Below are 17,501 nucleotides of genomic sequence, written 5' to 3'. Positions count from 1 at the left end.
AGTCAGAATGTCAAGTCTCTGAATTCTCAGCATCAGATTCTACATTATTCTCCTCAGAAGAAACTACTGTCCTCATTGAATATCTTTCATTGTGTTCTTCCTTCCTTCCTCTTCTTTCTTTCTCTCTCTCTTTCTTTCTTTCTCTCTTTTTGTGTTTCTTTCTTTCTTGCACATCTTTGGAAGCATTCTTGACAAGAGCCTTGGCTATTTTTAGGAGTTGTGGGATCAATTTAAAGTGCATTCTTTTTTTTTTTTTTTTAATTTCAGAGTTTTATTGTATTGCACTAAGGAACAGCAGGACGGTTATACAATGTTCTCTCTCATTCAATTTTGAAAATCTAAAGTACTTGCAAATTCTTAAGAATACCTTTACCACCAAATTAGAACAGTAAGTATAATAACCAATTTCTTAATAAGTAATGTCTTACAAATTAAAACACATTTAAAATAGCTTTAAATGCATTCTTCACAAGTAATTCAGCATATATTTTATCTTGTTCACTTATGCTTAAGAATTAAAGCAAGTATATTACTCTGATGGAAATATGGGAAATCTCTCATTCATGCAATATACAGGGATAATATTCAAGTTGAAGGGGAAAAATCCCACTCTTCTTATTTTGTAAATGTGTCCATATATAATCACATACATGATAAATAAGGAAACCCATGAAGTTTCCCACAAGTCAGATATATATTTTCAGTCATCAGAAGCACCTGATATCTACAGCTAATTTATAATTAGATGGCATTTCAATAAACCAAAATGAGCTCTACAAGTTCCTATATATAACAAAAGCTTCCAATGGACTAAGGATAGTCAATAATTAATGCAATCATTCATGGGATTATGGCTGTTCCTTAAGGAGTGCAAGTTCAAACCTGTCAACACCAGAGGTAATCATTTTATATTAATTTATACGTAATTCCATTTAAATTCTTTAACCGAGTATAACATATGAAAACAGTCTTTCCACAAGCAAAAAATGTGGAAACATTTAAAAAATAAGGAGTCATTTTTTAAAGTAACTGATCAGATTCCATAGTCTACTCTTGGAAACAGGATCTTGCTGGATAGAATCCCTTCATTTGGTGGCTTTTTGCATGCACTTACTGGACCAATTCTTCTGTGTGTTGTTCTAAGAGCTCACCAAAACATAGATCATGCCGTATAGGTAGTAAAAAAATGCTAGAAGATAAAAAGCTAATTTGCACCAGCCTTCTTTCTGACAATACGCTAAAATGTCTGCATTCATGATGGTTGTAGGGTCATAGAGTCCTGGTCCACTCATCACTGGTCTACTCATATACCTCCAAATATGATACGCCAAGAGGGGCATATTGAGACCCAGTGTAAGCCACTCTGCTGCACAAAGAAACATGACACAGAAGAAAGCATGGATGAGGTACTCGGGAAGTACAAGAGGATTCAGGGTATTACACTGGTCTATAGGATTCTTGTAATCAGTCTTCAGTTCATCAAATGCAATAATGTGCCAGATGGCGAAGAAGATGAGCGCGGCGGTGAGCAGCAGCGCCAGCATGTAGCAGAAGGCCGCGAACGTGAACGCCATGGCCGGCAGAGAGGAGCAGGGAGCGGCACCGCTGCCAGCGGAGAAAGCTAAAGTGCATTCTTAATAATTTATACACTTATTTGTATGTATTTGGGACTTTTTTTTTTTTTTTTTTTTTGGTGGTAGAGAGGAGTAAGAGGCAGAGCTGTATGCTGCATTTGAATTTCCTCATGGGCAATGAATAATAATTATGTGGTTGCCAAATTAGTTCAACTATTTTGAATGTTAAGCAGGCAGACAAGGGCAGAGAGGTATTCCCCCAACTCTGACAAGAAACTAATGACAAAAGCCTTTAACCAAGGGAAAAATAGCTCTGGAGTCAGTAAAAAGGTCTTTAGTTCAGAATAATTATCATTAGTAAGTGATTAGAGTGGAGCTTTTTAGAGAGGACTGCTGGAGTATGTGCCTCTGAATCACCTAGGGGCATTTGTTAAATCCTAGGCTCCACCCTCAGCATGTTGAATCTGAATTTCTGGGCTGGGTCCCTGAATTTATAACATCATCTAACTTCAGAAGGAACCAATGAAACAAAAGTAGGTAACAGAGCAGAATGCTTAATTGTTTCCAAGTGCCTAAAATTTTCAATTTTAAAAATGTCATGGATGCAAAGGGAACACAATTTAAATACAGCCTGCTCATTGCTGACTTCCCTCCAAAGACAACAGCAAAAAAAAAAAAGGTGACTTTACAGTGAAGTAATCTGTGAAACATCACCTCAGCTAAGTGATCAAGGCCAACCTCAAGTGTGGTAGTAGTGCACAATGAAGTAATGATAATGGCACTTTACCTCAGTGGTCTTCCTTTCCAGAACATGTGACCCCAACCTAATCATGAAAAACAGCAGAGAAATTCCAATTGAAGAGCATCCTACAAAATACAGGACCAGTACTCTGAAAAATTGCCCAAATCCAAAGTCATCAAAGGCAAGAGAAATCTGAGAATCTTGTCATAGCTTAGTGTGGCCTAGGGAGACACCAAAGGAGAACCTAAGGACTAATTGTAATGGGATATGCTGGGTGGGTTCCTAGAACTGAGATAAGGACGTTAGGTAAAACTTAAGAAAATCTGAGTAAATTGTGTATTAATATTATTTCAAAAGCTGTTACAAATGTACCATACCAATGTAAGATGTTAATAATCAGGGCAATTGTCTAGAGTATATGGGTGTTTCTGCTATTTCTCAATTTTTCTAAATCTAAAACTGTTCTAAAAAATGCTCTGGCTTGGTTATGGTAACTGGGGACATTTTATAGTAAGTGAGGGAGAGAAAGACAAGATTTACCTGGCACTTTGTGCCAAGGCTCAGCAATTTTTGAAGGTAGGCTAGACCTGGGTCAGGAGCTATTAGCCTGCAGGTGGGACATTCTGATGGGAAGATACAATAGTTGGTCAAGCACAGAAAGGAGAGAGCTGTTCCTCCATGCAAAGAGATTTAAGCTGATTAAATGTCCCTTTTAGGGGGAAAAAAATCGAGTGCTCTTATTTTTTATTTTTTTAAAGATTTATTTATTTATGATGGACACACAGAGAGAGAGGCAGACACAGGCAGAGTGAGAAGCAGGCTCCATGCCAGGAGCCCAATGTGGGACTCGATCCCGGGACTCCAGGATCTCGCTCTGGGCCAAAGGCAGGCGCCAAACAGCTAAGCCACCCAGGGATCCCCCTCGAGTGCTCTTTTAAATCCGTGTTTCTTGAATCTGATTTTGAGAAGGAAGCGTTGATGTTCATTGAGGAGTTACTGTGTATCAGCCCTGTTCGAAACATATAGTATGTGTTAACTCATTTCATACTTTAAATTGGCCCATGAGACAGACATTGGATTAACCCCATTTTACAAGTGAGAAAAAGGAGGCTGAGAATGGTTAAGTGATTTGTAGGGCCCTCTACAAATCAGGGCAATATCCACGTCTGGCCTCCACATCTGGCCTCTTTACTTTTCTATATTGTACTGCTGCCAAGTGGGTTTGCCCAGTGAGCATGTAGTATAGTCTATGACAAGGGTTGAGAAAGAATATCTTATGTCATTGGAGGTTCATTTCCCCCTTCTTTCTTTTTCTCATATTTCACATCCAAGCTGTTAGGAAATCCTATGACTCTACCTTCAAAGTAAAGAAAGAACCTGACTTCTCTCCACCAACTTCCTCCACTACCACATTGGTCCAGCCTCCATCAAAGTTTGCTTGATTATTGTGTTTAAGTGAGTTTTGACAAATACAAACAGTCATGGAACAACAAGAATCACCAAATAGAGTACTTCCATCAATCCCAAAACCTTCTTCATTCCTCTTTCAGTTAATCCTTTCATCACACCACTAATATCTGCTGGAAAGCATCTGGTAACTACTGATCTGATTTCTATCACTATAGATTTGCCTTTTCTAGAATCTATTTTATTTATATGGAATCATACAATATCTATCTTTTTGCATATCACTTCTTTCACTTAGCAAATGCTTTTGAAATGTGTTTATGTTGTTAGATGTATCACTCAGTTTCTTTTGATTACACAGAATTATTCCATCTTATAAAGATAACACACTTTGTTTTATCCGTTCATCAGTTGATGGACATGTGGGTTGTTTCTAATTTTTGTCAATTTTGAATAAACCTGTTATGACGATTCCAGTGCAAGTCTTTCTGTGGACATATTTTTAATTTCAGTTAGTTAAATACAAGTGAGTTTGCCAGGTCTTATATGAGTACATGGTAAATAAACTTTTTAAGAAACTGCCTAATTTCCAAGGTGGTTGCATCATTTTGCATTCCTCTTAACAATTTTTAAGTGTTCCAGTTACTTCACACCACTTTGTAATGCTTGATATTGTCAGTCTTTTTAAATTCAGTCTTGTAGTGGATGTGTATCAGTATCTCATTCTCATTTTATTTATTTTTATTTACTTTTAAAGATTTTATTTATTCATAAGAGACACAGAGAGAGAGGCAGAGAGAGACACAGGCAGAGGGAGAAGCAGGCTCCATGCAGGGAGCCCAATGTGGGACTTGATCTCAGGACTCCAGGATCATGCCCTGAGCGAAAGACAGATGCTCAACTGCTGAGCAACCCAAGGGTCCCTCATTCTGGTTTTAATTTGCATTTTCCAAATAAATAACAATGTTGTGTATATCTCTATGCACTTATTTCCATTCATATATATTCATGATGAATTTTCTATTCAAATATTTTGGCCAGTTTTTAATTAGGTTGATAGTTATTTTATTATTGAGTTTTAAAATTTCTTTATGTATTTTGGATACAAGTTCTTTATCATATAAATCCTTTGCATATATTTTCTCCTAGTCTGTGGCTTGTCCTTTTAGATTTTGTCCTTTTGAATTTTGATGAAGTACAATTTTCAGTTTTCAATTTTTTATTTTTATTTATTTTTGCAATTTTCAATTTTTTAAAGTACTTTTGGCATCTATCAAAAAAATCTTTGTTAAGAGGTAAATATTCCCCAAATTGATTTATGGGATTCATTGAAATCTGGATCAAACCTTAATAGACTCTTTGGTAGAATTTGAAAAGATGGTCCTAAAAATATTCATGCAAGTGCAAAGCACATAGAATAACAAAAATAATGTTGAATAAGAACAAAGTTAAAGGTCTTAGATTACCTGAAGTCAAGATTTATTATGAAAATAGAATAATCAAAATAGTATTGTGTTTCTGTAAGAATAACACAGAAATGAATGGAATACAATAAACTCCAGAAATAGACGCATACACACATTCAGTTGATTTTTGACACAAGTGTCAAGGCAAAGGGAAAAGCTAATCTTTTCAACAAATAGTGCTGAACAATTAAATATCCGTAGATTAAAAAGAAAGATGAAAGAAAGAGTAAAAAAAGAAACTCAATTCTTAGCTCATAAGACAGAAAAATGACCTTGAAATGGGTCATACACCCAAATGCAAAAATAAAACTATAAAACTTCTTGAAAAAAAAGAGAGGCAAAAACTTTGTGTTCTTAAGTTAGGCCAAAACAGAGGTTAAAAAACCATGGCCAATAGGCAAAATGTGGCCTACTGCCTTTCTTCTAAATAAAGTTTATTGAAACCAAACCATGCTCAATTGTTTCCATATCACCGATGACTTTCATGCCATAGGGATGAGTAAATTGAGTAGTTGCAACAGAGATTTTTTGAACGATAATGTTTAAAGTATTCATAATCTAGACTTTCACAGGGAAAGTTTGCTGGTCCTTGGGCCAGAATTTTTTTTTTTTAATTTTAAATTTAAATATTTTTTTACTATTTTTTTTAATTTTTATTTATTTATTTATGATAGTCACAGAGAGAGAGGCAGAGACACAGGCAGAGGGAAAAGCAGGCTCCATGCACCAGGAGCCCGACGTGGGATTCGATCCCGGGTCTCCAGGATCGCGCCCTGGGCCAAAGGCAGGCGCTAAACCGCTGCGCCACCCAGGGATCCCTATTTTCTTTTATTATTTATTTTTAAAAGTTTACTTAAATTCAGTTAATTAACATATAATGTATCATTGGTTTCAGAGGTAGAGTTCAGTGATTCATCAGTCTTATATAATACCCAGTGCTCATCACATCACATGCCCTCCTTAATGCCCATCACCTAGTCACCCCATCCCCACACCCCTCTCCCCTCCAGTGACCCTGTTTGTTTCCTATGATTAGGAGTCTCTTATGGTTTGTCTCCCTCTCTGTTTTTGTCTTGATTTTGTTTTTCCTCTCTTCCCCTATGATCCTCTGTTTTGTTTCTTAAATTCCACATGAATGAGATCATATGATAATTGTTTTTCTCTAATTGACTTATTTCACCTAGTATAATATTCTCTAGCATCATTGCAAATGGCAAGATTTCATTTTTTTTTTTTGATGGCTGAGTAGTAGTCCATTGTATGCATATACCTCACATCTTTATCCATCTGTCAATGGACATCCCTGGGCCAGAATATTTTAAGTGGAAGTCTGTAACACTTGGAGAAACCATCTGAATGCCTATAATATCCTACATGGTTCTGTAACTCTTGACCTTTCCCCCGTCTCTGTGTCTATCTACTCTATCCTCTCACCTCAACCCCTAGCCCCTTGCCATCTCGGGGCTCCAAGTGAGCCTAGGGGTTTATCCACCTAGCACATAATTCTTGCCTTAGGGCCTTTGCCCTGGAAGTTTCTTGCCTGAAATACATTTTCTGCAGATATTTACTTGGCCCTTATACCTACTTCAAGTCTCAGATCAAATATCACTATCTTAATTCAGCCTATATTTACCACATTTTTACCTTTGTAATTCATGCCTTCTTATTCCTCCATGATTTATCTTAAAGCCCATTCTACTTTTTTCCTTGATTCCAGCCATAGCATATATCATCTTCTAATGTCTATTTCAATTTGCTTTTTAAGAGTCATTCCCAACTCTAGCCTTCCAGAAGATAAGCTCCACAATTGCAGGGATTATTAGCACTAAGAGAAATTTTCCATGTTAGGTATGTTTCTTATATATTTCAGCATATTTAGCTTTTATGGAGACATTTATCTAATCCATATTGTCAGCTTTGATGGAAAAATATCATCCTTATGTATAATTACTTGGCTTAATAATAGCTTCTTCCATCTACTGTATGCATACTAAGAGGTCAGGTGTAAAGACCCACTTTATCTTATTATTCAATTCTCACAATAACCCAGAGTCATAAATTACTATCACAGTGTTACAGAAAAGAAAATTAGGGCTTTGGATAAGTTGGTTAATTTGCTCATTTCTACATAACTTATTAACTTAAAGACAAAAGTTTCAAACTGGATCCCCAGTCATGTCCTTGACAGTGATAAGTCCCATCCAGCGTTTCACATTCTAGGTACACTAAAGTCGAGATCATAATCCATAGATACTACATCAGAGAGCAGCCATCTGGATTTTAGGCAGAGTCGGATAGGAACAACATAATTCTTTCTAAAACTTGTGATTGAATCTTATTTGATATTCTACAATTTCTTTATTCTGATATCTCAATTCAGATATTCATTAAAATATTCATTTCAATCCAAATATTAATTTTAATGGGTATATTGTTTATTAATATAGTAATTAATTATTAATTTGAATATTAATTATAGGTCCAAAATTCCTCTTTCAGAACCCTTGAGGCCAGTTGTGGTTCAGTATACACAATGGTTTTTAAGAACATAAGACAGTACAAATAGGACATATCAGTTCTGTGAGAGAGATTTGGGGCAATTTTTGATGTTTGACTTAGTATATACAAAGATGTAAAAAATTTAGAATTCAGTTGCTACACATAGTAAATGATTAACCAAAGTGACCAATTTTATGTGGGTTCTATGGTGTAAAGTGAGAACAGTTACCAAGCTTTTCTTAAATAAAAAGTTAGAGGGATGCCTGACTGTCTTTGGTGGTTGGGCCTCCCACTGCTGACTTAGGTTCATGTCATGATTTCCCAGGTGAGTTCAAGCCTTGCGCTCAAGCTCCATGTCATGCCCCACGTAGAGCTCCACATGGAGTCCTCCCCTGCCCCTACCAGACATAGCAGTGAGTCTGTTTCTTTCCTTCTCCCTCTGCCCCTCCCCCTCCTGAGTGGTCTCTCAAATACATAAGTATAAAAAAAGTTAGAGTATGCAGTTCTTTGTCAGAATTATAAAATAATTTAACTCTGTAATATAGAACCCATCTCTTGTTTATCCTAATTTATAATTTATGGAGTGGTAAGAACACCTAAAAGAGTGATTTCAGGATCAGTTCTTTTAAAGCAATTCATTTGCTTCATTTTGATTTACAAATAAACCATTCCATATACTCTAGAACTAAGTAACTTTTCTCTGATCCCTGTCTGTATTAACATCATCTATTATTTATTTTCAGCCAAATTGTCTGGGTATTTGATGTTTCGGCTAGGTTAGTGACTTCTGGCCAGGACCAGAATAAACTGATAAAAGTTGGTTTCAGCATTTTAATGATTCACAACGTCTCCGATGCAGCAAAAACTTTGCCATCCTTGGATCTTGAAATGAACAAACTAAAATCAATGTAAAGAAAATAATAAGTAAATAAATTAAATAAATAAAATCAAGGTAAACTATGTCAAAACCTTTTTCCAAGTGGTAGGAATGATCTTTGAGCAATGTTAGTCAAGTGGTGGGTAGAGAATGCAGTCTTCAAGGCACTCTTCATTCATTTAGCCTTGAGCCTGTTTACTTCTGTAGCAGCATTGCTTGCCATCTACCCAGGCTCCCAGTGTGCCTTTTTGTAATGAAAATGCCTGCATAGGGAACCCTGGGTGGCGCAGCGGTTTGGCGCCTGCCTTTGGCCCAGGGCGCGATCCTGGAGACCCGGGATCGAATCCCACGTCGGGCTCCCGGTGCATGGAGCCTGCTTCTCCCTCTGCCTGTGTCTCTGCCTCTCTCTCTCTCTCTGTTACTATCATAAATAAAAAAAAAAAAAAAAAAAAAAAGAAAGAAAATGCCTGCATAGCCATGGGACCTTGGAAAATGTTCTAGGAATATTTGGGCCCTCTCTCCACCACTATCAACCTGCACCTTACACCTAGCTCCTGCTCATCTTTCATTTCTCTGCCTAATCATAAATTCCATCCACAATCTAACACCTGAGTCTGCTTTACATGCCTCTCTTAATCGCTCAGACCTCAGTCATACCATTTGTTTTGTTTTTTTTAAGTCATACCATTTGTTAAACATTAGGCGGGGAGGGGCAAGCTGGCGGAAGAGTAGGGTCACCAAATCACCTGTCCCCACCAAATTACCTAGAAAACCATCAAATTATCCTGAAAATCTATAAATTCGGCCTGAGAATTAAAGAGAGAACACCTGGAATGCTACAGTGAGAAGAGTTTGCGCTTCTATCAAGGTAGGAAGACGGGGGAAAAAGAAATAAAGACACAAAAGGCCTCCAAGGGGGAGGGGCGAGGAGCCGGGCTGAGGCCGGGGCGAGTGTCCCCAGGACAGGAGAGCCCCGTCCCGGAGGAGCAGGAGCTGCACCGACCTTCCCGGGCGGAAAGGGGCTCGCGGGGAGTTGGAGCAGGACCCAGGAGGGCGGGGATGCCCTCGGGTTCCCGGGGACACTAACAGACACCTGCGCCCCGGGAGAGTGCGCCGAGCTCCCTAAGGGCTGCAGCGCACACGGCGGACCCGGAGCAGCTCGGAGGGGCTCGGGCAGAGGAAGAGGCTCCGCGGAGGGGGCTGCGCGGTTCCAGGAGCAGCTCGGGGGGCTCGGGCGGCGGCTCCGCGGAGGGGGCTGCGGGGCGGGAGCGCGAATCCACCAGCGCAGGCTCCGGGGCACAGGGCGCCGGGACACAGCCCAGGATCCGGCCTCCCCCGGGACAGGCAGAGGCCGGGAGGGCCCAGGACAGCGAGGACGCTCCTGCCCCAGCTGAGCAGATCAGCGGCCCCGCCCCGGAGCCTCCAGGCCCTGCAGACGGAGTTCCTGCCGGAGCTGAATCCAGGGCTCCAGAGCTGCCCCGCCACTGGGGCTGTTCCTCCTGGGGCCTCACGGGGTAAACAACCCCACTGAGCCCTGCACCAGGCGGGGGCACAGCAGCTCCCCCAACTGCTAACACCTGAAAATCACCACAACAGGCCCCTCCCCCAGAAGACCAGGAGACGGACAAGTTCCAGGGGAAGCCAAGGGACTTAAAGTACACAGAATCAGAAGATACTCCCCCGTGGTTTTTTTTGTTTTTTTTTTTTTTTTTTTTTTTTTGCTTTTTGATTTCTGTTTGCTTCCCCCACCCCCTTTCTTTTTCTTTTTCTTTCTCTTTTTCTTCTTTTTTTCTTTTTTCTTCCTTTTTTTTTCTCTTTCTCTTTTCTTTCCTTCTTTCTCTCCTCTCTTTTTCTCCTTTTCCCAATACAACTTGCTTTTGGCCACTCTGCACTGAGCAAAATGACTAGAAGAAAAACCTCACCTCAAAAGAAAGAATCAGAAACAGTCCTCTCTCCCACAGAGTTACAAAATCTGGATTACAATTCAATGTCAGCCAATTCAGAAGCACTATTATACAGCTACTGGTGGCTCTAGAAAAAAGCATAAAGGACTCAAGAGACTTCATGACTGCAGAATTTAATCAGTCAGAAATTAAAAATCAATTGAATGAGATGCAATCCAAACTAGAAGTCCTAACGACGAGGGTGAACGAGGTGGAAGAACGAGTGAGTGACATAGAAGACAAGTTGATGGCAAAGAGGGAAACTGAGGAAAAAAGAGACAAACAAAAGACCATGAAGATGGATTAAGGGAAATAAACGACAGCCCGAGGAAGAAAAACCTACATTTAATTGGTGTTCCCGAGGGCGCCGAAAGGGACAGAGGGCCAGAATATGTATTTGAACAAATTCTAGCTGAAAACTTTCCTCATCTGGGAAGGGAAACAGGCATTCAGATCCAGGAAATAGAGAGATCCCCCCCTAAAATCAATAAAAACCGTTCAACACCTCGACATTTAATAGTGAAGCTTGCAAATTCCAAAGATAAAGAGAAGATCCTTAAAGCAGCAAGAGACAAGAAATCCCTGACTTTTATGGGGAAGAGTATTAGGGTAACAGCAGACCTCTCCACAGAGACCTGGCAGGCCAGAAAGGGCTGGCAGGATATATTCAGGGTCCTAAATGAGAAGAACATGCAACCAAGAATACTTTATCCAGCAAGGCTCTCATTCAACATGGAAGGAGAGATAAAGAGCTTCCAAGATAGGCAGAAACTGAAAGAATATGTGACCTCCAGACCAGGTCTGCAAGAAATTTTAAGGGGGACTCTTAAAATTCCCCTTTAAGAAGAAGTTCAGTGGAACAGTCCACAAAAACAAGGACTGAATAGATATCATGATGACACTAAACTCATATCTCTCAATAGTAACTCTGAACGTGAACGGGCTTAATGACCCCATCAAAAGGCGCAGGGTTTCAGACTGGATAAAAAAGCAGGACCCATCTATTTGCTGTCTACAAGAGACTCATTTTAGACAGAAGGACACCTACAGCCTGAAAATAAAAGGTTGGAGAACCATTTACCATTCGAATGGTCCTCAAAAGAAAGCAGGGGTAGCCATCCTTATATCAGATAAACTAAAATTTACCCCAAAGACTGTAGTGAGAGATGAAGAGGGACACTATATCATACTTAAAGGATCTATCCAACAAGAGGACTTAACAATCCTCAATATATATGCCCCGAATGTGGGAGCTGCCAAATATATCAATCAATTATTAACCAAAGTGAAGAAATATTTAGATAATAATACACTTATACTTGGTGACATCAATCTAGCTCTTTCTATACTTGATAGGTCTTCTAAGCACAACATCTCCAAAGAAACAGGAGCTTTAAATGATACACTGGACCAGATGGATTTCACAGATATCTACAGAACTTTACATCCAAACTCAACTGAATATACATTCTTCTCAAGTGCACATGGAACTTTCTCCAGAATAGACCACATATTGGGTCACAAATCGGGTCTGAACAGATACCAAAAGATTGGGATCGTCCCCTGCATATTCTCAGACCATAATACCTTGAAATTAGAACTAATCACAACAAGAAGTTTGGAAGGACCTCAAACACGTGGAGGTTAAGGACCATCCTGCTAAAAGATGAAAGGGTCAACCAGGAAATTAAGGAAGAATTAAAAAGATTCATGGAAACTAATGAGAATGAAGATACAACCGTTCAAAATCTTTGGGATGCAGCAAAAGCAGTCCTAAGGGGGAAATACATCGCAATACAAGCATCCATTCAAAAACTGGAAAGAACTCAAATACAAAAGCTAACCTTACACATAAAGGAGCTACAGAAAAAACAGCAGATAGATCCTACACCCAGGAGAAGACGAGAGTTAATAAAGATTCGAGCAGAGCTCAACAAAATCAAGACCAGAAAAACTGTGGAACAGAACAACAGAACCAGGAGTTGGTTCTTTGAAAGAATTAATAAGATAGATAAACCATTAGCCAGCCTTACTAAAAAGAAGAGAGAGAAGACTCAAATTAATAAAATCATGAATGAGAAAGGAGAGATCATTACCAACACCAAGGAAATACAAACGATTTTAAAAACATATTATGAACAGCTATATGCCAATAAATTAGGCAATCTAAAAGAAATGGACGCATTCCTGGAAAGCCACAAACTACCAAACTGGAACAGGAAGAAATAGAAAACTTGAACGGGCCAATAACCAGGGAGGAAATTGAAGCAGTCATCAAAAACCTCCCAAGACACAAGAGTCCAGGGCCAGATGGCTTCCCAGGGGAATTCTATCAAACGTTTAAAGAAGAAACCATACCTATTCTCCTAAAGCTGTTTGGAAAGATAGAAAGAGATGGAGTACTTCCAAATTCGTTCTGTGAGGCCAGCATCACCTTAATTCCAAAACCAGACAAAGACCCCACCAAAAAGGAGAATTACAGACCAATATCCCTGATGAACATGGATGCAAACATTCTCAACAAGATACTGGCCAAAAGGATCCAACAGTACATTAAGAAAATTATTCACCATGACCAAGTAGGATTTATCCCCGGGACACAAGGCTGGTTCAACACCCGTAAAACAATCAATGTGATTCATCATATCAGCAAGAGAAAAACTAAGAACTATATGATCCTCTCATTAGATGCAGAGAAAGCATTTGACAAAATACAGCATCCATTTCTGATCAAAACTCTTCAGAGTGTAGGGATAGAGGGAACATTCCTCGACATCTTAAAAGCCATCTACGAAAAGCCCACAGCAAATATCATTCTCAATGGGGAAGCACTGGGAGCCTTTCCCCTAAGATCAGGAACAAGACAGGGATGTCCACTCTCACCACTGCTATTCAACATAGTACTGGAAGTCCTAGCCTCAGCAATCAGACAACAAAAAGACATTAAAGGCATTCAAATTGGCAAAGAAGAAGTCAAACTCTCCCTCTTCGCCGATGACATGATACTTTACATAGAAAACCCAAAAGTCTCCACCCCAAGATTGCTAGAACTCATACAGCAGTTTGGTAGCGTGGCAGGATACAAAATCAATGCCCAGAAATCAGTGGCATTTCTATACATTAACAATGAGACTGAAGAAAGAGAAATTAAGGAGTCAATCCCATTTACAATTGCACCCAAAAGCATAAGATACCTAGGAATAAACCTAACCAAAGATGTAAAGGATCTATACCCTAAAAACTATAGAACACTTCTGAAAGAAATTGAGGAAGACACAAAGAGATGGAAAAATTTTCCATGTTCATGGATTGGCAGAATTAATATTGTGAAAATGTCAGTGTTACCCAGGGCAATATACACGTTTAATGCAATCCCTATCAAAATACCATGGACTTTCTTCAGAGAGTTAGAACAAATTATTTTAAGATTTGTGTGGAATCAGAAAAGACCCCGAATAGCCAGGGGAATTTTAAAAAAGAAAACCATATCTGGGGGCATCACAATGCCATATTTCAGGCTGTACTACAAAGCTGTGGTCATCAAGACAGTGTGGTCCTGGCACAAAAACAGACACATAGATCAATGGAACAGAATAGAGAACCCAGAAGTGGACCCTCAACTTTATGGTCAACTAATATTCGATAAAGGAGGAAAGACTATCCATTGGAAGAAAGACAGTCTCTTCAATAAATGGTGCTGGGAAAATTGGACATCCACATGCAGAAGAAGGAAACTAGACCACTCTCTTGCACCATACACAAAGATAAACTCAAAATGGATGAAAGATCTAAATGTGAGACAAGATTCCATCAAAATCCTAGAGGAGAACACAGGCAACACCCTTTTTGAACTCGGCCACAGTAACTTCTTGCAAGATACATCCACGAAGGCAAAAGAAACAAAAGCAAAAATGAACTATTGGGACTTCATCAAGATAAGAAGCTTTTGCACAGCTAAGGATACAGTCAACAAAACTAAAAGACAACCTACAGAATGGGAGAAGATATTTGCAAATGACATATCAGATAAAGGGCTAGTTTCCAAGATCTATAAAGAACTTATTAAACTCAACACCAAAGAAACAAACAATCCAATCATGAAATGGGCAAAAGACATGAAGAGAAATCTCACAGAGGAAGACATAGACATGGCCAACATGCATATGAGAAAATGCTCTGCATCCCTTGCCATCAGGGAAATACAAATCAAAACCACAATGAGATACCACTTCACACCAGTGAGAATGGGGAAAATTAACAAGGCAGGAAACAACAAATGTTGGAGAGGATGCGGAGAAAAGGGAACCCTCGTACACTGTTGGTGGGAATGTGAACTGGTGCAGCCACTCTGGAAAACTGTGTGGAGGTTCCTCAAAGAGTTAAAAATAGATCTGCCCTATGACCCAGCAATTGCACTGTTGGGGATTTACCCCAAAGATACAGATGCAATGAAACGCCGGGACACCTGCACCCCGATGTTTATAGCAGCAATGGCCACGATAGCCAAACTGTGGAAGGAGCCTCGGTGTCCATTGAAAGATGAGTGGATAAAGAAGATGTGGTTTATGTATACAATGGAATATTACTCAGCTATTAGAAATGACAAATATCCACCATTTGCTTCAACGTGGATGGAACTGGAGGGTATTATGCTGAGTGAAGTAAGTCAATCGGAGAAGGACAAACATTATATGTTCTCATTCATGTGGGGAATATAAATAATAGTGAAAGGGAATATAAGGGAAGGGAGAAGAAATGTGTGGGAAATATCAGAAAGGGAGACAGAACGTAAAGACTGCTAACTCTGGGAAACGAACTAGGGGTGGTAGAAGGGGGGAGGGCGGGGGTTGGGAGTGAATGGGTGACGGGCACTGGGGGTTATTCTGTATGTTGGTAAATTGAACACCAATAAAAAATAAATTAAAAAAAAGGACCTATGATGCTGGCTGGATTTGAAAAAAAAAAAAAAAAACATTAGGCACGCACAGAGTGTTATAATTGGCTATTTACTCATCTGTCTTGCTTAGAGTATAAGAGAGTCATTTCTACCTTATTTCATATTGTATTCCCAGTGTTTAAGACAGAACCTGGCACAGAGTAGTCATTATTTGCTAAATAAATAAAACTCTTAAAAGTTCTCTTATGTGAAAAAAAGGCATAAAGCAACTACTGTATAGAATTGTGATAATAAAAATAAGATGCTTAGTATGAATGGGATAATGAATCACAATGTTTAGCAGGTAATAGACTTTCAGTAAATGTTAATTAAATACAAAAATCTGCATTTTCTCCCAATTGCAATATAACAGTTTTTAATTTTGTTGTAGATTCAGTTTAGACTATATAAACAATATATGTATTATATATACTTTTTTTTTCTTTTTTGTTTTTGGTTGTTAAATGCATTGGAAAATATGCTATAAAATTTGTCGTAGGGTTAGGTAACTCCAATCTTTTAATTTTTGAATATATCAATCTGTTTCTTGAAAATATGTTTCATTTAATAAAGCCTTAAAATGCACTTTATGAAACACATTTGTGCTGAATTTTAAGTAAACATATTTTACAGAAAATTGAAGCCATACATTTCTGATTCATTTATAGTTAAAATACAATGAACATTTTGCTTCAAGAAGTTTCTTAATAATTATTGTTATATATTTGTTGAAAATATTCCTTTCCTTATGAGTTTATGCTAAAACCACTGAGTGAATGTTTGATAGGAACTGGATATGTGCATTGTCTCCAAGTATTTCCCCACAAATTACTTATGAAAAACAAGAGAAAGACAGTAACTTTCCAGTAGAGAAACATAGCAGACAATACCTTAACAAAGTCCTCAAAGATAACCTGGCCTTGGAACAAACCGACATCATGTGCCTTTTGATATAATGCACACTGAAGGCCCCCAAATCACTACGGTTATATTTCTGCCAAAAATGCACAACCTGAGTCTAATCATAAGGAAACAACAGACAAACCCAATCTGGGAGACATTCTACAAAATAACTGGCCTGTACTCTTCAAAAATGTCAAGGTCAAGAAGCACAAAGGAAGGCTAAGAAACTCTTCTATATTAAAGGAAACAAAAAAGGTCATGACAATTGTCATGTAATAAATACATGACCCTGGATTGGATCCTCAACCCAGGGAAGAGGGGAGGAAGTAGCCGTAAAGGACATTAGTGGGAAAATGGATAGAATTTGAAATGGAGATTGCCTATCAGATAATAGTTTTATTAAAGTTAAATTTGATAATTGTACTATGTTTATGTAAGTAAATATCCTTGTTCTTAGAAATACTCACTGAAATGTTCAGGGATAAATGGATACGATATTTAGAGCTTATTTTTAAATGTAAGGAAGAATGACAGAGAAGGAGACACAGAGACAGATAAAGAGAGACAGAATGATAGAGCAAAGATGATAAAATGTAAAGGGTGTATGGGAGTCCTTTGTCCTATTCTTTTCTGTGAGTTTATAAATATATCAAAATAAAATGTTAACCAAAAATATGCCTTCTGAAATAAACTTCATGTGATTTAGTGTTAGATATCCAAATATAATGGTTGAGTGGTGAGTTACTCATTGCTTACTTTGAAAAGTTAGTTTTCAGTTGCTGAATAATTGAAAACCACCAAGTCAATGACCTAAAACAACAGCAATTTATGATTTTATTTATGATCTTGTGGAGAGGCTGAGTTCAGCTGGGCAGCTTTTCTTCTTCACAATGCATAAGTTGAAGGTATTCATTCTGCTGTGTTCAGCTAGAAGCTCAACAGTGGCAGGAACATCCACAATGGATGGTCCTTTCTCAGGGCTTCTCTTCATTCAATAGTTTAGCCTGAGCTGCTTTATAATTAGAAACTTGTTCTAAGAGGGAAAAACAAAAACTTCCAGTACTCTCAAAGCCTGGGCTCAGAAGTTCTAGAATGTCTCCTCCATGGTATTCTATTGTTCGAAGAAGTTACAATACAGCTCACATTCAAATGGA

General features: G+C 38.6%; 1 protein-coding gene across 1 annotated transcript; it reads right to left on the bottom strand.

Annotated features, from left to right (window-relative positions):
• Nucleotides 1–243: 243 nt before the first annotated feature.
• On the bottom strand, nt 244–1,617 carry LOC140604695 (protein cornichon homolog 1). The gene has a single exon (XM_072776083.1). The coding sequence runs from the start codon at nt 1,572–1,574 to the stop codon at nt 1,140–1,142; it is 435 nt and encodes a 144-aa protein (XP_072632184.1). The 5' UTR covers nt 1,575–1,617; the 3' UTR covers nt 244–1,139.
• Between the last annotated feature and the right edge of the window lie 15,884 nt (nt 1,618–17,501).

Source organism: Canis lupus, chromosome 15, assembly GCF_048164855.1.
Source record: "Canis lupus baileyi chromosome 15, mCanLup2.hap1, whole genome shotgun sequence".
NCBI lineage: Eukaryota > Metazoa > Chordata > Mammalia > Carnivora > Canidae > Canis > Canis lupus.
Note: the sequence above shows the minus strand (reverse complement) of the source record. Positions and strands in the feature narration are given on the sequence as shown.